We start from the raw sequence: 26,234 nt of genomic DNA on the forward strand, positions 1-26,234 counted from the left end.
AATTATCAATTTTCAGTTTTTGGTGTCTAGGGTGCATTGTTCCATTGGTCACTTTTCTGTTAGAATTTGGAAAAACTTCCTTCATAGAAAATGTTCCCTATTGTCTTAAGTTTATTCTCCTTTTTGAATCACTCCAATTGGAGTTTTGTAGCTCAAGTTATATCCAAATTACGTTTACTGTTCATGCTGCAGAATTTAGTTCTGCAGATTTATTGATCCAACTTCGTTCAGCAATTTGACCAAGTTAAGTCCATAATTTGGTCTAATTTTCTTCATACGAAATGTTCTACTATGCCTTAGGTTTCCATCGGTTCAAGAATCACCTAAATCGGAGTTTTCTAGAGAGAGTTATAGCCATTGAAACTTTACTGTTCATATGGTAAATCTGCAGTTCTGCAGGTTCAGTGATTCAACTTTGCTCAGTAATTTGATTGGGTTAATGGCATAATTTGGGTTTGTGTTCTTCATGAAAGTTTTAGATCTATATCTCATCTAACCACTGGTAAAATTTCAGGTCATTTTGACCTGCCTAGCTCGAGTTATGACTAAATGAACAAACACTGTTCATTTGGTCAGTTTGTGCAGGGCAGCCTGTAGTTTTTCAACTTTGGTCAATTTGTTTACCTCTAAGCTGGCTGAATTTTATTATATTCCTAAATATATTGTTTTTATTTTATTTTCATCAATACTAGTCCACTTCAAGTGCAAATTCATGAATATAAGGAGAATTGAGAGGATTCTTGACTAACCTTTAAGGAAGTATTCCCAAAGCTTCAATTCTTCCACTTTCTTCTTCCTTTCTATGCACAAGATACTTGTCAAGATCCAAGAACAAAATTTACTTAAGGGAGTTAGGGTATATATATAAAATAAAATCAAGCTTTTAAAAGCTTGAATTGGTTGTTAATGGTGGAAAAGGGATGAAAGAGAGAGGTGCGAGTGATGGGGCGGCAATGGGAGGAAGGAAGAAGACCAAATAATTTTTTTTTTTTGTTTCTTTTCTTTTTGTCTTTATCTCTTTAGGAAGACCAAAAATCTAAATAAGTAAATAAATTAATTATATTCTTTATGGCATCATGCATGATGTCATGCATGATGTCATCACCTTTTGACTTTTCCATTTTTTTTTCTATTTATTTTTCTATTAGTTCTTTAATTTAATTCTCGATTCCGAAATTTTCTTTTCTCCGATTTTATTTGACAATTAGGTCAGGAGTTAGCTCTCGGGGTCAATTAACCAAATTGCCCTTCGCCGGTTCAATCCGGTTTGCAAATAATTCAATATTTCTTTCGGCTCCCTAACATAATTATTTGACTGGCTTAACAGTTCTTTTTCATGATTTTCTCTTTTCCACTATGTTCGTAATGGTCCTAAGGACCGCAGCGTCACATTTTATGGTTCGAAATTTGAGTTTAAATGGCTTCGCAGTCGTTCTCGAGACGGTCACCTATCGCTGTGACTCTCGGCTCGTTTAACCTCTTATATTCTATTTTTCTTATTTATACTTAATTAATTGACAATTACTAATTATTTATATTTATGGCTTCTTTAGTTGTCTTAAATGTGGTTCTAATCACCTTAATTGTCCAGACCGACTCCGGTCACCGGAACAATAAAATATACCGGGCTATACAAATAGGGTGTTACAATCATAAACTCAAGAAAATTTTTTGTTTACTTATTTGACAGTTAAGTCATTTTAGATTAAGAATATTCTTTAACAAAAGTTCTCTATTTGCCTGAAAAAAAAAAAAAAAATTAGTAGCAAGCTAGAGAAATTTATGAAAGCAATTAATTTAATAAAGTAGAACCAAAATTGAAATCAAAATGGGATATATAAGGTAGAACCAAAATCATATCTAAAATTACTTAAAACCAAATTGAAACGGGAATCAGAACCATTGGTTCCAATTCAAATTCTTTGGTAGAACCAGATTTATAATTAAAACCGAACACCTCCAGAACGTATATTATTGGATCTTGGAAGCTTTCTATCCATTTTACTTGTATATAAGTGCATATGCTTGCACCACAGACTTCACTTGGAAAAATGGAGTTTTTCTATGTGAAAATCCATTATCCTGCTTCAACCATTTTGCTCCCACTTTCTATTTTACTTTTATTTTGTATTGCGGAGGCTAGTAATGGAACAATTCCAGCAGTTATCGCATTTGGAGATTCAATTCTTGACACTGGCAACAATAACAATCTCAAAACCCTTACCAAGTGCAACGTTCCTCCATATGGAAGGAATTTTCCTGGAGGAATAGCTACAGGAAGATGTTCTGATGGAAAAATTTTCTCTGACTTAGTTGGTATTTATTCATTTATTAACACTAATCCATTAGTTATTATTAGCATAGGAAATGGACAGTCTTTAATTACTAGAAACTGGTTGAGAGCTCTCTTTGGCTTTCATACCCTCTTCTTTAAAGATCTTTTTCAATTTACAAGGACTGTGAATTATAGAGGTTGACAAATTTTCAAAAACATATATATGTTTTTTTACAGCATCAGGTGTGGGAGTTAAAGATCTTTTGCCAGCATACCTTGATCCAAATCTGCAAGACAATGATCTTCCAACAGGCGTAAGCTTTGCTTCAGCTGGCTCAGGTCTTGACCCTTTAACAGCTGGTATACAGGTTCATAACTTCTTTCATTTTAAAATTTAAGATAAATCTCTTGTTCTGGATTATCTGTCCAGCCAATTCTTGAATTTTCTGTCTAATTATCAATTCTTTTATTATCAGTCAATCCTATCAATAACAGATCAATTCCACCTCTTCGAAGAGTACACATCAAAGCTTAAGCGAGTCGTTGGAGAAGAGAAAGCTGAAGCCATCATATTCAACAGCCTTTTTGTTATATCATCTGGAAATAATGATCTTGCAATCACCTACTTCATTCTCCATCTCAAATCATTGCAATATGATGTTTCTTCATACACTTCTTTATTGGTTAGCAGGGCTACTAAATTCGTCAAGGTGAATGTTCTTTTATTTGCATTATGTTTTCCCTGTACATGTGACCATGGATGATTTCCTATACGTCTTGATGCTTTTAACATCTTATAATACATGATTTGGAAAGGATTTGTATGGGTTGGGTGCACGAAGAATTGCATTTCTGGTTACAATACCTATTGGATGCGTGCCTTTTTTTCGAACAGTGGAAGGAGGGTTATATAGAGCATGTGGAGAGGATTCGAACCAGGCAGCAAATATGTTCAATTACAAGCTATCCTCTGAGTTGAGTGTCCTTAATAGCAGCCTTGCCAATGCCACCATATTCTATCTTGATGTCTATAATCCTCTGCTTGCACTTATCCAAAATCCTCAAGGATCAGGTAAAATCACCTTAAGAAGAAGCTTTCTCAATTCTTATTTCTATTGCAGCCAGCTAGCTAGCTAGCAAGCCTTGTGACTAAGCTAATTGTGTTGCAGTGTTGCTGTTATTTTTAAAAGAGGATTTATCTAAACATTTTTCAGGATTTGAAGAGACGACTAGTGGGTGTTGTGGCACTGGAGAAATAGAAGTAACAGCATTGTTCTGTAACCAATTGAATCCATTTACATGTCCTGACACTTCTAAGTATTTGTTTTGGGACTCTGCCCATCCTACTGAAAGAGCATACAGGATCTTGGTTTCTCAAATTCTCCAAGAGTATGGGAAGAATTTCTCCTGAGGCAGCTCATCAATCTTAACCTCATGATATTCCACATAAATGGACTGTGTTTTCACTTAATATCCTATTGAAATGTCCGCTATAGCATAAGTAATTTCTTGTTAACATATTGTTGAAATCAATCACTTCGAGAATTCAATAAAATGATTATGTTGGCACGTTACAGAGATTTTAGTAATTGAATTTGACAAACATTGTAAATTCAACAGCTGATATGCCATTCCCAAATCAAAATGGCTTTTGAAAATTTCAAACTATGAACAAATGACTAAGAAACTAAAATAAGAGGAACACTGCAACTCTGCAAGCTAATATGGAATCAGAAGAATTTTTCCACATACTTAGTGAGGAGTTGTGAGATGAGTACTCTATAAGCTCTTTCTGTGGGATGATAACTATCCCAAAATACATAATCAGAAACATTAGCACAAATGACTGCAGTTAATTTATTACATAAAATAGCAACCTCTAAATCTCCCGTTCCACAGCATCCTCTATTTGCAACTTGAAAACCTGAAAAAAAAAAAGGGTTAATTTTTGTTCTGAAATCTAATTATTGACTACCCAGTTGAAAGATTAGGTTAATTACCATATTTATTAGGGTTTTGGATGAGATTGAAGAGAGGATTGTAGACATCTACGTAGACAATCTTGTTGTTAGGGAGCGTAGTATTAAAAGAATCTATCTTCTTAGACAATTTGGAGTTGAATAAGGTTGCTGCTTGATTGTAGTTTTCTGCGCAATCTCTTAGAGATCCCCCTGCCAAAGTTCTCTGGGATGGCACGCATCCAATCGGTGGTGCACTGAAAACTGCTATCCTCCTTGCTCCCAGGTTATATAAATCCTTTGAAAAAATCAAAACACCCAAAATAATAAGAATTTGTAGAACTCTTCAAGAATTTCCATAGCCAAATGCCTAATATGTTGTACAACTTGAAGAAAATATATAATTACAAGAATTCACCTGGACAAAACTAGAAGCAGAATTTGCCATTAGATCGGTGTATGCAGGAACATCATACTGTAATTTCCTAGCACGTAGAACAAAATAGGTGTTGGCTATGTCATCACTGCCTGCTACCAGTAGATACAGGCTATTTGCTAAGATGAAGTTTGTTTTTTCTTCTCCAACAAATCCTCTCAGCTTCTGTATGTATTCGTTGAAGTGTTCCAATTGATCGGCTAAGGATATGACTGACTGTCACCCAGATTTCAGAACCAATATTAATCATATTTAGATTCGGATCATCGTGATTTCAAGATACGTATTAATAACATAAAATAAATAAAATCCATATATTCATTAATATCTTGCATCCACAATAAATCGAAAAAACCTGCAAGAATAATAGTATGATAGATGAAGAGTGGGAGAATTATATATTTACCGCTAGCTTTGGTGTCATGGGATCATATCCTGTGCCGCCTGAAGCAAAGGTTACTCCTGTTGCGAGATCAGCAGGCGTCACTGTTGGGTCCAAATAGGCAGGCACGGTGTCCTTGATTCCTAATTCTTCAGCTGAGAAAAATATTTTATTTCACAAGAAATTATAATCTAATGAAATTTAATTTTTATATTTTATTTTATATGTATATATATTTACGTAAAGTGATGTTTATTTTTTGTAATATAATTATTTCACCAAAATATATTAAAGTAACAACAAAAATATGAAACTGCACAAAAAATGAACATATAATTTTTTTTTATAAAATAATATAGTAAAATATATTTTTAAATTAATAACAATAAGTTGAAATATTTAATTTCATTTAATATAAAAATATAAATAACACCATTACACTGATCATTATTATTAATTTAAAATAATATTTTATTTAAAATTTTAAATTTTTTCATAAAATAAAGTAGTTTTACTTTGCTTTAAACAAAGTAATTATAAAATAAAATCTACCTTTGTGATTATATTTTTATCTAACGGATATATGAAGAATTAAAATTTTCATAGGGAGAAAATGTTTGGACATTTTAAAATAGGGTAAATTATTTTTTCCTCCTTAAATTATGTTAAAATTAACACATTTTTTTTTTTTTTTTTTTTTAGTAGTAGTTAGTATATATATATATATACTCCTCATCAAACTGAATCTCCCCATCCTCCAAAAAAAATTTTATTTTTTTTTTTTGTTTTTTTATAAAAAAAAAATAAAAAATTATTAATTTTTTTTAAAAAAAAAAATAAATAACAAATTTAAAATAAAAAAAAAAAAAAAAAAAAAAAATAATTTTTTTTTTTTTTTTAATTTTTTTAAAAAATTAAAAAAAAAAAAAAAAAGGGAGATGACAAAAAAAAAAAAAAATAAAAATAGAGACTAAACTTTTAATTTTTTAAAAATATTGATTTTGATATGACTCAGGGACTAAAAAGCACTTTACCCTTTAAATATTGTAAAAGCTGACAAAAGGAAAAACTTGTTTCCAATATTACCCTGATATCCAATTCCTTTTTATTTTCATGTCACATAAGTTAAAAAGTTTTTAAAAACTTAATTATTTATTTTAATTAAATTGTATTATATATATATAATTAAATAATTAATTATTTAGTGATAAAATTATTGTTTCTTTATATAAGAATTTTGTTTTTCATTTAGTTTCTATGAGGATTTATTTGTCAATTCCTTGTAATCTTATAAACAGATTCCAATGAGATTGAGTTAAAACATCTTATTTTAATAACTCCTATATATAGCTATTTCCTAAGATGAACTCTCAGAATTATTTTACAGACTGCAGGATCCTCCGGATTGACTTTCAATTCCCCTCTATTGACCTAGCTATTGTTCCATTTCATTTGAGATATATATATAAGTTTAGGCAATTCTTCGGTTAACTTTTGGGATTGAATTAAATATGATTCATTTTTTTTATATTTATAATATTAAAACATACCATTGCTCATGCTTGCAAGTTTCACGCTCTGAATGTTCATGATCATGAGAGAATGTATTGTCCTATATACTTTTGAGCTCTACACTAACTAATTATCTCAATGTCGCTCATGTTGTATTGATACATGTGATTTTATGCTTATGCAGGTCATGGTAAATATATATATGTTTATATCAGAGAGAGAGAGAGAGAGAGAGAGAGAGTTTGATACTACCTATGATGTCTGAAGGAACCTTTCCATCGCAGAACCTTCCTGTCGGAATTCCTCCTTTGAAATCCATCCCATATGGTGGGAAGTTGCACTTGACTATCGTTTGGAGATTGTTGTTATTACCTGTATCAACTATGGAATCTCCAAATACCAAAAGTGCTGGAACTGTTGTGTTAGGCGGTAGCTTTACCAAAGCTTTTGCAGTCCATACATGAACATATATCATAAGAAACACCAATATTGGAGTGGAAGAAGAAGAAGAAGAAGGTCTCCACGAAAGAAACTTCATCGTTTTGGAAATATATATTCGCAAAACCTCCAAGCCTGGCTCCAACAGATGATTCATTTCAATGGAAAAAGAAATGATGTCCCGGTGGAAACAATGGCGGCCAAGTTAATAGCCACTAGTCTTCTTAACTAAATATAATCCAACCCCTTCCTTCTTTCGCACTTGTGACTTGTAGATGATCACGATATTTCATTATTTTATTTTATTTTATTTTATTACAGATTTTGATATTCATGGTTGTTCCTTTCAACAAACGATGACTCTTTTTAAGAATGAGTGAACTTGAGTTCTTCTCTTAGAAGCACAATAAATCTTACTATTGCACCTAACACTTGTTGTTTTAACTCAAATAAGATTTCAACTCCAAACTTTACAGATATTAAAATTTGATTCTTATAATGATAAATCAGAAAATAATTTGATTAGTATTTTTTCACTTTTAAAGTATACAAAATATGAAAATATTAAATTTAGTTACTCATTATTTCTGACTGTATAATTTATCAAATATTATTTAATTTATTAAATTTTTATTAAATAATAAAAAATATGGAAATAAAAACAGTATTCACAAGATCATAACATGGGGACTAACATCATTTATTTCATTATCATTATTGTTGTTAAAAAAAAAAAAAGGGAACTTGATTATCTCACCTACTCGAGCTACCTCTTTTGGATAAATGATGGAAGAAACTTCAATTTTCTCATCACTCCACAATTAAATTACCCTTACCTAAATTCAAGTATGATTCTCCTCCTCGTTTGTTAATATTAATTTTTAAATGAGACCAAACGGATCGCAATCAGGTTGGTGCCTCGTTGGACAACCCAACCCCACCCCACCCCACCCGCCCCCTCCCCCATGCAATTTCTCTGCACTTCATATTAAAAAATTATTATAATTTTTACTAATCTTTCAAGGGAAAAACCTTCAAGTGTGGGCTATTTTGGAAGGTTAAGGCCAACTGTGGGCTATTCCATCCGATTGGTGGTTCGGTAAACCACCGTATCCTAGGTAGCCGCTAAGGTAGAACCGGCGAGGGGCCTGGCCGTTTCAGGTTATGAATCAAATTGATATCAGTCCGACTCAAACTTCAAACTGGCTCAAATAAGTAGTTTAAGGGCATGAAACAAAACTGGATCAGCTGTAGGGGCTATAGTTTCTATCCGCTTCTCGTAGCTGTGAACCGAAATTAGATTGAAATTGCTGATTTTGGTCTAGTTTAAACAGATTTTTTTAAAAAAATGGCAACTTTAGAGGGTAGCAGATGAATCAAATCATTTTTGAAGTGGAATTGAAACCATCAAAATTGAATCTGAAATCAAATCGGAACAGGTTGGAAATTGAAATCAAATGAAATCGCAGTCAATTGATCTAGTTTCAATTCATCCCTTGGCCAACTTGAATCGTCGGTTTCATCCCAGAACCAACTTGAACCGGTAGTCAGGCCTATGCTAGGGGTGATCCCACACTATTATTAAATTATAATCAAATCGAATTGACGAAATTCTGTCATCTTCACAGAAGCATATTTATTTCAGTTCAGTAATTAATTAATAATTTCTAAAATTTTAATTTTTTATTTTTATTCAATTATCTTTAATTTAGTAATTAAATTAATAAAAATAATTAAATTTTAATAATTAATATATTAATTATAATTTTATTAAAAATATACTATTTATAATTATTATTTTATAATTTTAACTTACAACTAATCGAATATTTTTTTTGCTTTAGTTATATTTAATTTTATTTTGAAAAATTAACACATGAATACGAAACTTTATTTTTTATTTTCTTAAAAAATTCTTTTAAAAAATTGCTCTAATTTTTCACAAGTGCTAAAACATGTTAACTGAATTGAAAAAAAAAAAAAAACCTAAAACAATTGAACTTGATTTTATTTTTAGTTATAATTAATGTTTGCTCACTCTTATTTATAATTATTAATTAAGATTCGACTTTATTAAACAATACTATAAAATTATTTATTTTAAATATAATAAATTAATATGAAAATATTTTTTTAAAAAATCAATTTTAATTTAACACATATAAAATAATATGGAAAATTTAATGCGAAAAAAATAAATCAACACGGTAGGCCCCTTGAGATACTTGGCGAATCTAATCTCTTCGGCCAACTGCATGAAACGTGTTCCGTCCAAATTCCGTAAATTAAAGGCCTCCTCTTTATCAGCTGTATCACCGCCCTTACATTTAATTTTATATATATATATAATGTGTGAAATAATTTTTTTTTTGTTTTTTATAAATATAAAATATTAAATCTGCAGCACTCATATGACAGTATCGGATTGAATATCATGTGTCCTGATCTTCAACTATTAACTATATATTCAATGCGTCCGACAATTTTCTGGTTGGAAAGAGTTCTTTAAATTTTAATTTACTATCCATTTCATTATGCTCTGATATTATAAAATATAAATTTTTAATATTTAAATTAATTGATGCTCGTAAAAATATTTATATTATATTTAAGTAAAGATAAATTATAGCTGCATGCTCTGTTTTTTTCTTTTTATAATGTTTTAAGAAAATGATTAGACTTAATTCATGTTCTAAAATTAGCTTAAAATTAAAAATTTTTATCTCAAATCAACGTGAGATATTAACATTATGTAATTCAAATCACTGATGGTGTGATGGATGCGCAAATTGCAGTGTGTTTTGGTGCATCTTCAAGCATAAGCAATGGCTGTGATGAAGATGCTTGTGTTTCATTGCAATTGGGTGACAATGAAGCAGAAATGAGGAGATGAATTGCTTCAAATTAGTATTGAGGAACTGAAGTGAGCCAAATGGTGGCTTGAACTTTGGGTGTTGAATGATCTACATGAAACAAAGTTTGCCAACTCAAGTCTGGCGGCTATCACCTTCATTTAACCATTTCCATAATTTTTTTGGAGGGATGACACTGGCCGATTTCAATTCCATTTTGATTTGAAATAATTAGTTTTGATTTTAATTTGATTTGGTTTCAGTGGATTCAACTACTGAAATTGTTTTGCTTTATTAATTTTATTTTAGATAATGCTAATTCAAGCCAAAATCTAACTAAAATCACTTGGTTCAATTCAAGCCCATGAACCCCAATTCGATTTTGAATCGAAATCAACAGTCTCAATTCACAGTACGAGCATCACAAAACTATATTATAAGGACCTTTTCACCTGTCAAAAATTGAAATACAGCCATGAAAAAAATTTCCAAAAAAGAACACTGAAACTAAAATTTTATGCTTATTTGTGCCATTTTTTTTAAAATGAAGAAATTATAAACCAGTTTTTTTTAATTTTTTTACATTTAATTAAAATTTTAAAAATAAATAAATAAATAAATTTCTATTTTTCAAATTTTTTTCAAATTAAAAACAATAACTTTTAATTGAAATTATACTATAATTTTTAACAATTAAATTAAATAATTGTTTAAAAAATGAGCAATGTATATTAAAAAACTTGCAAGTAATATAAAATTTTATAATAATTTATTTTTAAAATTATTTTTGAGTTTAAAAAAAAATCTAAAGTGAATTCATTTTTCATGAAAATAAAACTTGAAAATTTTAAAAATAAAAAATTATTTTTCCTGCCATAAAACTTTTCTCAGTTTTAATTCCGAACCTAAATCAACACTAGTTCAAGCCAAATCCAACTGAACCACTCAGTCCGATTCAAAGGGCAAGAGACGATTCCAATCCAATTTAAGCACATAAATCCTGACTTGAACTCTTCTAGGCTCATGTTTGGGCCACGGATAACTTTGGAGCCCAGTGTTTTGATCAATTCCGTATCATCCATCAACAGCTACCTTTTTTTTTTTATTGTAAAACGATTGATAGATCTTTTTATTTGATTATAAACAAGTAAAGACAAACTGCAAACTCACGCTTCAAATCACAAATCCATAGAAACTTCCCAAGCAGCATTTCCACAGCGCATATTGTGAATGAAAATGAGTAAATAATTAAACCATATACAACTCTTGACGCCTGTTTTCGCAACTTAATTCCAGTGATATCCTCAAAACTAGGATCATTCATTTCACCCTAAATTGGAATAGCATTTTTTATCCGCGATCTTCATAATAGGCGCCTTCACCGCTCATGAACGTAGATGCAAAATCAATGAGCACTGACAAGAAATGGATGTTGACAGACTCCACACTCAATAGTTTCAGAACCCGAGCTGGGCACCTGGACCTGCGCAACCCGTAAACATCATGAACAAACAAAATACATGCAAATTTAAGTCCTACAGTATGACAGGGAATGAATTCAAACCTGCAAATGGACAGTGCAAGTAGGACAGGCAACTTCTCTCATCCGTCTCCCAGACCCATCTGACTTGGATCCTGGAAAAGCAAACAACATTTGTGTGAGAACCAGAGACACAGGTTACCTTTGTTAAATTTGGGAACAGCAAGCATAAACTTCTCCTACACCTGCGATGGTTTGTGCACATCCAAAGACATTTCAATATGATCCATTAGGTTGGGAACTTATTCTCCTACCATTCTAAGTTCAAATAACATTTAAATTAAATGTCAATTGCTTCCCCACATACAAAGGAAAAATCAATTCCGAGTAACAAGATTACCTGATGATGCCTTGCGATTTTTCTCCATTTCCTCCTGTCATAAAATGATCACCATTCATACAAATTACTACCAGAAATGCACTGATAAGCAGATACATGAACTTATCCAGAGCCCAACAGTGCAAGGAGAGCAGGATGCCTAAAAGTAATATATTATTTACCTGAAGCTTCCTAGCAAGATCCTCATGAGACTGCAATCCTGCAGGTTTACTCGCTACTTCCTTTGCATTACTAAGCCTCTGAGTCACTTCTGCCTGAATGATAGGAATAATATTTGTTATTCTAACAGAAGGGAAGACAGCAGTATTTTTCACATTCCTAAAAGCACATACCATGCATCGGTCGCAAACTCTAACAGGCTGAGCATTCTCATCAGCAGTAAGAGCAATTCTACCATGGGTACACTTGTCACAGAAAATGTCTCCACAGTTTCTGCAGTGATGCTGAAAGATAATAGGAAGGGGAAAGACATTAGATTCACCAAGAAAGGATCTTGAAAGTGATTTATCAACCACTTTAAATGAATTTACCTTGCGCACAAAAGCCCCAAAATCAGTCCCACATGCTGTACACTTCGAAACGGCTTCATCAGGGATCTGATAATAAAAAATAATATAGATAAAATTTATAATTACAAAATTCACAATGAAGGAAAAAAACAACCACCACCAATGCTAGTATATTAAGGAAATCAATTAATCAAATCTCTATCTCAATGCTCTATATTTACCCAATGATCTTTCTCCTCATTGCCAGGTTTCATCAAGTTCATCCAATCAACAAACCCTTTTTTCTTTTCTGTGGGCTGCTCAAGCGTCTTGGAAGATTCAGTAGGCCTCCTGCTCCCACCCATCTCCTTGACCTGCATTGCAAGAAAGGAGAAAAAAAACGATGGTTGACTATTGTATATCAACAACCAAAAGCAATTAAACTAATTGCTGCCTCCGCATATAATTTAACTATAGGTAATCCAACCAGGTGGGCAGACTTTTATTTACTTCTAACTTTTCTTTCAGTTGGGAGGAGGAAAGAATGATCCCAGCAAGCTTATATGCAGCTCCACCCTCCTCTCCATTTGCTGGCACAACAACTCACTCCTAAAAAGGGGTGGGCAGACCTTTCATTTATTTATTTTTAGTTTTTATCTCAGTTGGAGGGAGGGGAGGATGATCTCCACTAGCTAAGAAAAGAAGCCTCCTTTAATTCACTCCTATACATTCAACACAAAGCCTCCAAAAAAAAAAGGAAAGATACAAACCATTCACTACAAAACTGTTTAAGAAACCGGCCTGACCATGACAGAATAAAAATATCAACACATGCCAATGGTATATTAAGCGTCATCATAACAACTGAGCAACAAGCAAAGCCAACACCAAAGTCCCCTTTGACAGTTTGACAGGTATTTAGCCATCTATCACTTATTGTCTCCTCACAATATAACATATAGATGACAATCCAAACCCCACAATTCAATAGAAAATAGAATTGCTAGAGCCTTTACAAGCTAGAAATCTTTAAGCTAGCCAGAAATTTAATATTCCACCAACATAGAGTACATACTTTAATGCCTTCCAAGCAAATATTTCCATCTCAAAATTCAGCATCTAAATCTAGAAAGAAATTTACTTCTATTACATATCTCCAATGCTACCAAGTTCTATCAGCCTAGTTTAATGTTGTCAATTTCATCCAATCCCTTGCCAGAAATCTTCAAATAGAGAGTGGAACAGGTCTGCTTTTTTTTTTTTTTTTAACTAGCCTTTGAATTCAGTTATTTTACTTAGGTTTTGGATCTGCCTTTTTAGGTATTACAAATTTCAACACTTTTTATCACCTTCTAGCATTTCTTTCTGAAAGTACAGATCCAGCAACAGAATTTGGTTTTGAAGCAAAGTTATAATAATGATAATAACAAAAAAATAATGCAAGTGATATTAGCAATTGGTCCTACAGAATCACATATGACTATGATATAATCAGACTACATTGAGAATAAATAAGTTCGTATAACCACACCTGCACAGTTGCTGCTGTCACTATGTCAAGAAGTGTGTTGGTAGTGTAACTATTTGATTGTAATCTGATACGTCTTGGTTCAATATCCACGGAACTCTTGGACCAGAATGCGAAGGTAGATGAATCAGTTACCTACATGAGAAGGGAGTACATCCCAATATTAAGCAATAACATTTCAAACGTCAAAGGGGAAGAGCATGAGAAGGGAAGAGGAATTCATTGACTCACATCGCATCTTGTTATGTTCTCAAGAGGATAAATTCTCAAAGTCCGCCCAGTACTAGGATCAAGCATACGAATACCATCCAAACCAATCTGAAAGAAAACTTAAATTTAATCAGCAAAAAAAATACAAAAATGCATAAAATTAAGATTTTTTGGGGGTTTCATTTTTTTGGGGTGGGGTGAGGGGGTTCAACCAGAGGGGTGACAAAAGCTTCGCTACATCGAGAAGTCACTGTGATTTCTGTATGAGTTAAGAGAGAGGCAATCAACAACCATTTTAGGCTCAACTCCACAAAGTAAATCCTAGTTGGTACTAATACATTTAACATGATTATAAACAAGAATTGAAAAGGTTCTGTTTGATTATGCTTCAACATCAAATTAGGAACTGAAACCTCAACAAAAGTTCCTATAGGAACTGTTTGGAACAAATGAATTCCACAAAATTTTTAGTGTATTTATTTGCAATCACATTTTGGTATGTTTGGAACCATAATGTTGTCCATTTCACTTCCAACTCCAAGAATTTAATTATCTACAACCAGGCCAAATTCCATAATGGCAGAATTTCCAAGTGAATTCCATAAACTAAGAAACAAAATTTCGGACAAAAATACCGCAATATTCATGTTCTCTTCTTTTCACACATAAAATCTACCTGTGACACACGTTTCACTAATGTTAATGGCCGTGAGTGAATATAAAGAAAAATTCCACTGGTAGTGGCATGATACTCTATCTTGACGATATATATTGACAATATCTTAATATTTATATGAATGAAAGGCAAAACATCTGGCGCAGATTAAAAGAAAAAAATGAGGTACCTGGCAAAGTACATCCATGGTGCTCTGGCCTCCGCTTTCAGCCAGCAGCTTAACCCTGAACTTTTGGACCCCACTCTTAACATCCTGTTGCGTCTCTGCCTTTGGTACCGCTCGCACAATCTTAGCGGATCCCGAACCAACTGATGAGTCCTTTCCAGACGGGAAGTTGATAGCTCTCCCATAATCATCGAACCCAGCCCAAGTTGATGATTTTGGTGCAGTGCCCCTGGCTCCATATGGCTCCACCTTACTCCCTTCATAGGCATAAACGCCATCCCCATACCCATCATCGCGACCTATATCGTACCTGCTCTCTGGTCGCTTCCCATATAGATCCGACCCAAAATCAGATCCGCCCCGTGTGTAACCTCCATATTTATCATCAAAATACCCGACGCTTTGATCAAATTTCAGCGAATTCTCATATGGATTATCATATGCAGGTGGGACCGACGATCCTATAGGATTATTATATGGCGGGGCAGTGTAGATGGAGGAGTATGGTGGATTGGCAGTAGGGTTAGGATTTGGTGCGATGGAGGAAAGGGAAGGTTGAGGAGGAGCGTAACTGGAAGCCGTCTGCTTCTGATCGTAAGGCGGGTAATAGGATTGCTGAGTGTTTGGAGGCTGGTAGGGCCCATTGGAATCGTAGGGAGGGAAAGAAGGTTGAGGAGGTTGTGGTGACGGGTTGAATGAGGATTGCAGATTATTAGGGTTCAGAGAAGCAGTCGTAGCAGGAGGCGGAGGCGGCGTCAGTGGATTGTACAAGGGAGCAGTGGGAGCAGGGACGGGATAGGGATGTTGTGTATAAGGAGGGTAATTGGTGGGGTAAACGGGGTAATCGGAAGGGGCATAAGTGGTGGTGAACGGAGGTGCTGATGCGTATGAAGTCTGGTGGTGATCGTTTAAAGCAGGATTGGGATTGGGATTGGGATTGGGATTGGGGTTAGGGTTTTGAGGATGAGGGGGGTATTGATAGAAGGAATTGTAATCTCCTTGTTGCATCTCTGGTTCCAATCAGCTCCTGATTTCCTTAGCAAAGAGAAAGAGATGAGAATGCAACTGCTCCTCTTCAGCTTTCCACAGCAGAGACGAAGACGATGGACGAACTGGTAAACGGAAAGAAGACAAAAGATTAGGAGAATAATTTATGGAACTTGTCTCAGCTGTAATCCCGAACACGGAAGATTTTTGTACTTGCACTTGATCGGTGCGCCACGTGGACTAAATGATACAAACCTTGCCGATTTGGGAGATTATTTTTCAATTACAGAAATAAAAGGCTCTATTTCTCATGTATCAATATAATATTTTTTAAAATTATATATGTAAATGCCTTCATATATTATAAAAGTAAATTTTATGTTTATATGAATGAGATTATGCTTTTTCAATTATGTATTATAATTTTTCATTTTTTTATGTTATATAATCAATAAAATCATTAATCAATAAAATTTATTATATTTTATATTATGATTTCATAATTTTATTATAATAAAAATATTATAATATTTAGAATTTTATGTTGAATTACAATAAAAAAAATTTAATTGCATTTTATTATAGTATATTAAACTTAATTTAAAATAATATGTAAGTATATTATAATTTTAAGATTATTAGATAAGATTTATCACAATTTTAAAATTTCCATTCTTTCGTGCAAAATAATTTATTCATAAAAAAATATTTTTTATATTTTTTATGAAAATATTTTTTAGTGTTTAATTATAATATTAAATTAATAATATATATTTATATTATATATGTGTAAATATTTTTATATTTTAATAATATTGTAAAAATTCTAAAAATAAAAATAATTTTTAAAAAAATATTTTTTATTAATTTATTATTTTTTAAAATTTCCTATAAAATAAATGATAATTTTTTTTTTTACTGTCCAAAGTTAACTAGAAATCCGCTAAACAAGCCACGTGTATTGAGTTATATTGGAGGAGGTTATGATAGTGGTGTGCCGTAGTTGTATGATGGCAAATAGATTTGCCACAATGCCTGGACAGCTTTTCTGGTTTTGCAAGTAACATCTTCCAATTGAATATGCTTGCCACTTTATGATTGTTTTCTTGCTCCCTTGTGACTTTGATGGGTAATTTATTTATTTATTTATTTATTTTTAACAATCATTACTTTCTTTGAGATTTATTTCACTTCTCTCTTTGAATTTTAAAAGATTTTTCAAAAATCTATAAATTTAAAATCTACTTTGCTCGATTAAGGATCAGCTCAAAACTTGTTTGGATCAACAATTTAAAGTCTTGAATCGGCTATAAGGCTTGAACAAGAAATCTTGAATCAGAGCCAACCCTTGGCCACTCATAATATGGCATATTCAAAATGAATTTTATAGCCAAACCATGTCTTGCATGTCCAAATCATGGCCATGATCAAATCATCCGAATGATCCGAACCATAAATAAGAGGGTCTGTCATGTTTGAAATTTCATTATTACAAATAAATATTATTCGATTAAAGGATTCATCGTTGATCAATTAACTAATCTCAATAGTTCAATTCAAGAAAGTGATTAGCGAGGACCCTACTTGACAAAGAAAGTTATAGCTAAGAGGGGTTACTTGGATCAATTTGTTTGGAAGCCAATCCCTCAAGATATAGATTCTGTGAAAATCCACCAAATGGATGGTGCCAAGAAAACAACTTCTCCTAAGGCGAGGGCTCCCACCACCATAACACTTGTGAACCCTGACATGCTGATTTTTCGGTTTCAGTTCGATTTAAAATTTATCTATAAATCGAAATTAAACTAAAATTTTGATATAATTTCAGTTTGTTTTTTTGATTTTTCAGTTTCAATTTAGTTTAGTTTTCGATTTTTCAATTTCAATTTGATTTAATACGATTCTGATTTGATTTTCAATTTTTAAAATAATTTTATGTAATTTTTTCCATATAAAGTCATATTAGAGTTATTATTTAAATTTTAAAGTTGATTATTAATACACAATATATTATATGATATATCTTCTAGTTATTTTTAAATTATATAATTTTTAATTATAAGATTTATATATAATTTATAATTAATCATATTATATAATGTTTGGTATTAAGTTTTAGTTATCATATATAATACAGTAATATGATATACCTTTAAATTTTTTTTTTTAATTATGTAATCTTAACTATAAGCCACGTATATGATTATGATTTAAACCTATATATAATATAATAGTACCTTATAAATCTTATTTATAAGGTGTTATAATATATTTATTATTAAAATTATTTAAAAAATAGATAAAAAAAGATAATATAAGGTTTGTATATATATTCCATAATTATAATATATATTATAATTTTAATTACATATAAATATGTAATTATATTATAATACACTAAAAAATATATGAATATAAAATCGATTAGGTATGAGTCTGTTAAATTCTTAATGAAAAACTAAAATCAAACCAAACCCTTGAAAAAAAAAGTTTGATTATTTTTTACTTTCATCAATTTGAGACCCAAAAAACTACGCACAGCACTAGTTTCCAGTGATGAGGCGCTGGCCACCCACTACTCCTGCTCAATTGCCTCTGCAATCCTGCAAATTTGCCTCACAATATCCTTAACCCCATATAAAGCAAAAACTAAACTAAGCTTTTTGGTCTCTCTTTATATGGATCATGGACACAGGAGTCGAGCAAAGCAGTCACCCCTCTCCCGCATAAGGGATTGCAGGAGATCTCGTCTCAGACAAACAAAACAACCCTGAAACTTTGGAAACAGTTCTTTTGATATTCTACATTGTGGGAACTACCCCACATCCTCCCCACCATTAGGGGCCCAAAGGTGAGTAACATAAGCCTTCGATTTGATACCACTTTTACACAAGAACAAAATTGAACTGTATTCAAATCTTTTCTTTATTCTCAAGGCTTTATATTTTAACTCGGCATTCAAATAGGGGAACAGAAGCCTCATTTATGGCAAAAGAGCAAATGGGTAGTCAGCTTGCTGGGTTGGATGATGATGGTTTCTCCACACCGCAGTTAGGTGGAGGTTTAATTTGGAGATAAGCCATTGGAATAAGCAAACAAATATTGAAGTAATGGCGGTGACAGTTCAATTCTTTTGTTCTTGATATATGCCAAAACTTCTTTTCTGTCAGTCAATAGCAGATATTGTTACGGCTAAAGTTGGCTGCCATTTCTTGTGGGTTGTCAGCCAAAAAAGAACAGAATCAAAATAAATAATGGTTTCAACTTTGCTGAGCTAAATCATGTAAAATATAATTGACCCACCCTTTCCTGATACTACTATCATTTCGATTCAAGAAAAAACTGCAAATATAGACCTCAAGAAGGCCTTAAAAAAGAAAGACACTACCATTTCTTTTGATTTTCGTGCCTTGCTCAATTGTTAGACCCAAAGAACTTCCATGCTTCCTTCCTTCACGGATTCACAGATAGGACAATAGGCGAGAGAAGCCTCACAAAACTTGCACGAGCAGAGATGCCTGCAAGGAAGAAAGAGAACGCACGAGGCCCTAGAATTGCACACTTTACAGCATGCCATCTTTTTTGTGCTGTTATCCTCTTCTTGTTCTCCCTCGCATGAATGACAGCTAAAGGACTCCGTATCTTGGCTTCTAGTGCTGCCCAAGAACAGTCTCTCTCTGACCTGTTCTAGCGTGTTGCTTAGATCTATGACCATTGCTTCGTTTTCTCCTGCTACTCTTTGCCATGATTCTCTCTCCATCTCTGCTTTTCTTAAGCAAGCCTCAAGTTCCATCGTTTCCCTTGTTGCTCGTGCCAAATCCTCTTCTTTTTGCCTCATTAAAGATATGGCCTTGGATTCCACACTCTTTAGCAGAATTGCCAGTTGTTGCCTTGTTTGCTCTTGCAATGCAGATCTTAGCCTCTCGTTCTGCATTTATTTTGGGGAACAAAAAATCAATAAGACATTAACAAAAATGAACTAAACAATGAGCCATTAATTGATAGAATTACATTTTAACATTAAAAAAAAAAAGAATAAAAAACCAAATTTAGAATAGGGTAACGTTCACCTGTAATTGCAAAATGCAGTCCAACTCTTGCCTTTGTATTTCAAGATGACGAGGATCAAGAGACTGAAAAAGATCCATTAAGAGGAAACTATCACAAGTTAATTGTGAAGAACAAGAAGAAGAAGGCACTGCCCCTCTATTATTGCAATCAAAGCCAAAGTGTTGAGAGCTCTGTGGTAGAAGAAAGAGATTCTGCTGCTGGGACTCTTGAAAACCGAAGCACAAATCGGCTTCAAACTCAGAAACAAGATTATTAACCATATAATCCTGCAAACCAGAGAAAGGTAGAGAGAGACTTTCAGAGTACAACTGTGCTTGAACAACCATAATAACCAGCGCCAGTTGGCCAGACACAGAGCCAAAACCACCAAAACCTCCCTTTCTATTCACACAAATAATGGCGTCGCAATTAATTAACAAAAACAATAAAAACAAGAAGAAACCAGAACGTACACAAGAAATGGGGTAGGTTTAAAGCTAGAGTTTCATGTCGTTATATCAGAAGAGATGCATGACAACCTCTCTCTCTATCTCATTAAAGGCATAACCTTTGCCATCTTTGTATCATTGGTTTCTGGTTAAAACTGAAAGGGACCATTATATAGCTAGAAAGAGAGAGTGTGGAGAAACCGACAAAAACATTAAAAAAAAAATGAAAAGAAAAGAGAGATTAAAAATCCCAAAAAGGAGTTGAAGGCCAAAAGTGCATTTATGAGAGAGAAGCATTCAACAACGTACACTTGCAGATTTTGTCACACAAAGAGCCACAGAAGTATCGGGGTGAGGCAGAGAGAAGAGGTGGTGGTGGTAGAGAAATTCATTCTCTTGGGATGTGAAAGAAAAAGTCAGATGTATTTGAGAGGATTCTTCTGATTTCGGGGGAACTGTCAGTTTGGCCATCGGGAAAGATTCAAGGATACCATTTTTATTTCTTTTTTAGGATAACTGTTCCTTCTTTTTTTTTTTTTTTATTTGAAAATTCATTTTTTTTTTAAGTTTAGTTTTATATTTTTTTTATAAAATTTATTATTTTTTTAAAATTAAAATTAATTTCATTTTTATTTTAAAAAATTTATTTTATTTAATTTGGTCTAAATTTTTTAAATAAAATGATTAATAAAATTAAATTGAATAAAATAAAAAAATTTTAATTAATTATTATATATGAAATCATATTTGAAATGAATTTAAAAAAAATGCTCAGAATGAAATTAAATTTAATTATAATTATATTAAATTAATTTATAATTTTTAATTATAAATATATTAATATATTATATAATACATTTTTAAATAATTAATTCAGTATGTATTTTATAATTAAATATTATATAATTATTAAATAATTAAAAAATATATTATATAATATATTGTGTATAAATAATTTTCTTTAATATAAATTAAATAATAATTTAAATTTGACTTTTCACTACTATAGTTATGTAAAATTATTTTAAAATTAAAATTAAATTAACCTAAATTAAAATCAAAATATTAAAAATTAAATAAGATCAAAATCAAAATATTTAAAAACTAAACCAAATCAAAATCATAAATTATGTTTGGTTTCGATTATTAGAAAGAACTGAAATCGAAATCAAACCGCAAACCTCTACTTATACATACGAAAAAAACACTCGTTATATTTAGGATCTTGTTTAGAAACTATAAATTTTATAAGAATTTAACTTAAGTAATTTTTATTTTTATTAATTTTATATTTAAAAAGAAAAAATTTAATTTTTTAATTTTAAAAAATAAAAATAAATATATTTATACGATAATTCAATTAAAAATTTTTCTTATAAATAATTTATTAAAAAAAACAACCTAAAAGTCAATTTGATCTTTGGTATTTAAATTAAATTAATTAAGTGGCTTATATCTTAAATTTAACTCATTTTATTACGCTTGCTTTTATGAATATTTTTCTTGAAAATATTTTTTATATTTTCTAACATTTGTAGCATTCAAGAAATAAATCAAAGACAAATGTTTTTCTAATCAAAAAGAAAATTAAGTAATTTTTAAGAAAATAATTTTCTCTTTTCAAATGAAAAAATTATTTTTTAAATTTTAATAATTTTATTAAAATATAAAAATATTTATACATATGTAATATAAAATACATATAATTAATTCATCATTACAATTAATATAATAAAAAATTCTTAAAAAATAATTTTAAATAAACGAACCCCAATGTCCTTGCAATTTATGATGTGTTGTCCCTGTTTCTCAATTTTCTAACGGCATCTTTTGAACTAGTTCTCAACTTTAGCATGACCAAATTTTCAATCTTAATCCAACATGAACATAGTATTGTTCCTTAGGGACGGGACTTCCGTGCCAATATACTGGAATAGGCATTTGTTACCTAAACTTTCAATTCTGAATTAAACTGATTTGACCGTAGACTGGATAGTGCTTAGCAAACCCATCCAACTGCATGGTATAAAACCTATAAGGTTAGCAACATTACAATCTACCACTTTCAGCATATGCATAACGATGTGCATGGATAATTTGCCCATGTTGTTTCATTGTTTCCTAGTCTAGGTATAAACACTCCTACATCAAAATTACACATTTTTTTACTCCAAAATAAAGAGAGGGAAAAGAATCACAATAGATAAAACCAGATGAAAAGAACCAGCAAGATCAGTGTTCAAGAATCATAAAATTATTCTCAACCATGAAACATAACTAGGCTTGAATCTTGAGATCAGCAGTTCCTTTTCCTAGTCAAAAATCAATTCTTTATGTAATTTACTTTATGAAAATTTGATGGGTGGTCCATCTAATTAAAATTCCACATATCTCAAGGTGTATCACATTTCAATTTTGAATCAAGCAATAAAATCTTCATACTGTTTCACGCCTTAAACTCTGGTAGGCTCTCCCAGTGCCAGTTCCATCTGAGAGTAACATTCACCAATGAGCGTGTGCTCCACCATATCTTTACCAGACTTCAGATACCCAATGGGCCTTAGAATGCCAAAGACGGCAAGATCAGCTAAATTAGGTTTTGTGTCACCTATTAAGATTAGATGTATATTTGAAGTTAGCAGTCATGAGCATGTAACAATCTAAAATTTCGATAACTAAATACATACCTGGATATTCTTGACCATCAAGGCATCCACCCATGTTTCTGCATCATCATACAAGGCTGCACGTTCATCAGTGATATCATGTCTCTTCTTCAGTTTCTTTGACACAAAGTACATTGCTGCAGCTCCAGCATACTTCACTACCAACCTCTCTGTGAAGCTGAAATAGCCTGATGTATAGGGAAGGGGTGTATCATAAAGATTAAGATGGTTGTCAAAATGTGATGCTTAGCATCTACTTGCAATAAATGGTTTGAAACAAAATATTTGTAACTGACCAGCCAAGCACATAAGCACAATGGCATATTTCGAGGGGCGCACAAAATTTAGCTTAAATCAAAGTAACCGATCGAATCGAAATGAAATAAAAATTTAGTTCGATTTATTAGTTAATGTGGTTTGCGATTAAGACTTAATTGTTGTATTAGGTAATTTGGTTCAATTAGATTTTAATTCTATGACAAATCAATTTAATCAGTTCGATTTTTGACAAATAAAATTTCAGTAAAAATATACTGAACTAAAATTTCAAATGCTGTGTCTTCTGAAGATTTATTGGGGCTATATAATGTTTTAAATTTCATTTTGAAGCTTGAATGCCAACCCACTCATCTCTGAAATTGACCCTGCACCTCTCCTTAGTTTTGTTCCACTTCCCCAGACCCATGAACCCCTTTCTCTCTCCTCTTTCACCCAAAAATCTTCACTCTTTCAAATCTCCACAAAATTTTTCATTACTTGTCTTTCTACCCCAGTCTCTCTGAACACAAACCTTAACCACGAATATTGGTTGCATTTAATGGAGGGCGACTGTGAAGGGAAGAGAGGAGGACAGTATCCTCAGGCCCTGAGCCCCTTTCCTCTCAATTTCTTTCCTTGGTTTCTTCCATTCTTGATCAAAATTTCTTTGCCCAATTACCCTTAATTTCTCCCTTTGTTTTCCCTTATCAATTTTCAGCAAAGGAGACCTAGAGCACAAAGCTGGAAAATAGACCGAGAGCATAGACTAGAGGGCACCTCACTAGTCATAATCCCTCATGGCTTTGCAATATCTCACAGGCAACCTCTTCAGAGAAGCAGCCTTGCTTGCAACCTTGAGAATCATGAGTTGTGACTTTGCTTGCAACCCCTCCTGACCTCACCACGAAGCCATCCACTGCCCCTCCCTTCCTCCATCTCTCTCGACGAAATGTGTTGATGGGTAATGTTTTTGTGTGTGTGATGTAAATGAGTTGCTTTTATTTGTGCGTATGCTTTTAAGATAAAAAAAGGGAGCTGTAAGTGCAAGTTATTGATTTTTCTTGGTTCTTCACCTCTTTGTTTTTCTATTGGATGTGTAAACTCCTTTGAGCCGTAAATGTAAATTGTTGATAAAATCTCTGTGTAAGCCTAACCAAGAGAGGGAGTTGTCTATTTTGTGGTTTATATTGTGGTTATCTTTGTCTGTTGTGTTGGGAATCTAAGTCCCACTTCAGAAGTAAACAAGAATGAAAGGGTAAATATAAGTGGTTGGACTGCAACATTAAATTGGTTAGGCATTTTGATGTATAAAATAACTTAATCATCTATAGAAGCTCGAATTAAAATGATAATACCTTAATTTTAAAATTAGGGTATCATTCTGTTTGCACACCCCTACATATTTCAAGGAGCAAAAAACCTGTTAACAAAAACACAACTCCACATATGGTACTTAATTAAAAGATTAAGCGTAAGCAACAGAAGTCAACTAAAAATGTAGTGAGAATATATCAGTCTGATAATCTAACCATGGGTGGGACAATGATTCAAGAGCCTCCGAAATAGTTTGGTATATGACTGGCAATAAAACATGTGCTTGGTGATTATCGACCCACCTCATGGAAAAATGTGGCAAGAACACCATAGAATCACAATTTTAAATTAAGCAAAAAACAATTTACAGAGCACAAAAGCATGGTTTCCAATTAAACCATTGCCAATGAGCAAATAACTGATTTGCATGAATGAATGAATTAACTCTCTGAAATATGAAGATCTCCGAGAATCACAAAAAGCATGAAAATTAGAATGCAGGAGATGCAACATACCCACGCCTCTTGCTTTCTTTGTCACTGCTTGGGATAAAATTATCATGATGAATCCCTTGGAACAGCTTGTTAATTACATCTGTGCCATAAAACATGTAGTATTTCAAAAACAACTACAAAAGATACACATATTTTATGATCATTGCCATTTAAATCATATTGTAATCAGTGGTTTAACCATATAAATTGGAGCAAAAACAAAATATAAATGAATGGCCAGGAACCTTAATAATCAACCATCTGTTTCTCCATCAACTGTTAGTATAGGCACCTTCTTGTAATCAGACCACTTGATATTGTTTTTACTAATAGGATTGACTTCTCCTACTTTGATATGCCTACAAGGGAGTCAAGAATTTTCATCAATTTTAGAACTTTGAAGCATGTTCATCATAAGCATATAAGGTGAAAAGAACATAAACTCTTTCAACACGGATGCATGGGTTTAGCGAAAGCAAAAGAATTAAGTCTATTTAGAGGTAAGAAAATTAGGCCTAAATGGAGCACACTAATGGGGCATGTATTGGGCTGCCTTGTGGTAGGCCTTTATTCTTCAAAAATTCGTGAGTCCATGATATGTTATTATTGATTCACTTTTGAAAACCCATATTAAGGAGATTTTAGTGTTTTTGATGACTTTTATGTTCCTATATGGGTTGGGAGTCAATTTAGCATATTTGATTACCAAATATTCTCAAAGACCTTCAAAAATTATTGCCAGCAATAATAGAGACGAATTTTGACTTATTAACTCAGAATACAATCTTGGAAGATTATTATTATCTTGGAAGATCTTGGCTAGCATTTTATTAATTAGAAATCATTGACTTTTCTTTTCCTATTTCTATTAGGATTTATTCCAGTTCTGTATTTTCTTATTTCCTAATTATTTTCTTTGTAATTTTCCTTTTAAGTTTCTTATTTTTGCCTATATATAGGCTCACATACGTAATACTTCAAACACAATCGAGAGATTTCAGACACTTCAAAGAATGAAGAGAAAGTTTAGCATAAGTGCTACCGAATTTCAATTCTCATCAATCTAGTTTGATTGTGGCGAATTACTTGACTTATCACAAGATTCCTTTTATAGCATCTATCATTGAAGATTGAGTTCTTTATGGCGTTCTGAATTTATTAAAGAATTTTTTTCTTCTGCTTATCATTTTATCTTTCTTATTTTATTTTTAGTTT

The 26,234-nt window shown here is 32.1% G+C and overlaps 5 protein-coding genes across 7 annotated transcripts; 1 reads left to right on the plus strand and 4 right to left on the minus strand.

The window, feature by feature from the left end:
* The first annotated feature begins 1,894 nt into the window (after nt 1-1,894).
* LOC110673785 (GDSL esterase/lipase At1g59030) lies at nt 1,895-3,849 on the plus strand. 2 transcript variants are annotated; one of them, XM_021836984.2, is made up of 5 exons: nt 1,895-2,316; nt 2,513-2,643; nt 2,752-2,985; nt 3,092-3,347; nt 3,445-3,849. In XM_021836984.2, exons 1-5 carry the CDS (start codon nt 2,022-2,024, stop codon nt 3,684-3,686), a joined length of 1,158 nt encoding a protein of 385 aa, XP_021692676.2. In that variant the 5' UTR covers nt 1,895-2,021; the 3' UTR covers nt 3,687-3,849. The 2 variants fall into 2 exon arrangements, with proteins under 2 accessions (XP_021692676.2, XP_021692677.2); XM_021836985.2 differs by having other exon boundaries at nt 1,901-2,316; nt 3,490-3,849.
* A 147-nt stretch (nt 3,850-3,996) lies between these two features.
* LOC110673786 (GDSL esterase/lipase EXL3) lies at nt 3,997-7,226 on the minus strand. Its single transcript, XM_058131709.1, has 5 exons — nt 6,816-7,226; nt 5,076-5,206; nt 4,652-4,885; nt 4,276-4,531; nt 3,997-4,199 (listed from the first exon to the last, which is right to left on the minus strand). Exons 1-5 carry the CDS (start codon nt 7,156-7,158, stop codon nt 4,006-4,008), a joined length of 1,158 nt encoding a protein of 385 aa, XP_057987692.1. The 5' UTR covers nt 7,159-7,226; the 3' UTR covers nt 3,997-4,005.
* A 3,793-nt stretch (nt 7,227-11,019) lies between these two features.
* LOC110673784 (protein FREE1) lies at nt 11,020-15,949 on the minus strand. Of its 2 annotated transcripts, XM_021836983.2 has the most exons (10): nt 14,805-15,947; nt 13,981-14,067; nt 13,753-13,884; nt 12,464-12,595; nt 12,264-12,329; nt 12,066-12,176; nt 11,895-11,987; nt 11,734-11,767; nt 11,418-11,488; nt 11,020-11,336 (listed from the first exon to the last, which is right to left on the minus strand). In XM_021836983.2, the coding sequence occupies exons 1-10, from the start codon at nt 15,807-15,809 to the stop codon at nt 11,259-11,261; spliced, it is 1,809 nt and encodes a 602-aa protein (XP_021692675.2). In that variant the 5' UTR covers nt 15,810-15,947; the 3' UTR covers nt 11,020-11,258. The 2 variants fall into 2 exon arrangements, with proteins under 2 accessions (XP_021692675.2, XP_057987705.1); XM_058131722.1 differs by lacking the exon at nt 13,981-14,067 and having other exon boundaries at nt 14,805-15,949.
* Nucleotides 15,950-19,030: 3,081 nt separating this feature from the next.
* LOC110673805 (probable BOI-related E3 ubiquitin-protein ligase 2) lies at nt 19,031-20,828 on the minus strand. The gene is made up of 2 exons (XM_021837011.2): nt 19,859-20,828; nt 19,031-19,716 (listed from the first exon to the last, which is right to left on the minus strand). Exons 1-2 carry the CDS (start codon nt 20,183-20,185, stop codon nt 19,210-19,212), a joined length of 834 nt encoding a protein of 277 aa, XP_021692703.2. The 5' UTR covers nt 20,186-20,828; the 3' UTR covers nt 19,031-19,209.
* A 1,455-nt stretch (nt 20,829-22,283) lies between these two features.
* On the minus strand, nt 22,284-25,323 carry LOC110673806 (uncharacterized). Its single transcript, XM_021837012.2, is given in 5 exon segments — nt 22,284-22,895; nt 22,975-22,992; nt 22,995-23,141; nt 25,041-25,119; nt 25,265-25,323. Coding segments are annotated over 4 exon segments (366 nt in total). The 5' UTR covers nt 25,087-25,119; nt 25,265-25,323; the 3' UTR covers nt 22,284-22,740.
* Between the last annotated feature and the right edge of the window lie 911 nt (nt 25,324-26,234).

The sequence above is a fragment of the Hevea brasiliensis genome, chromosome 2 (genome assembly GCF_030052815.1).
Source record: "Hevea brasiliensis isolate MT/VB/25A 57/8 chromosome 2, ASM3005281v1, whole genome shotgun sequence".
NCBI classification, from domain to species: Eukaryota; Viridiplantae; Streptophyta; class Magnoliopsida; order Malpighiales; family Euphorbiaceae; genus Hevea; species Hevea brasiliensis.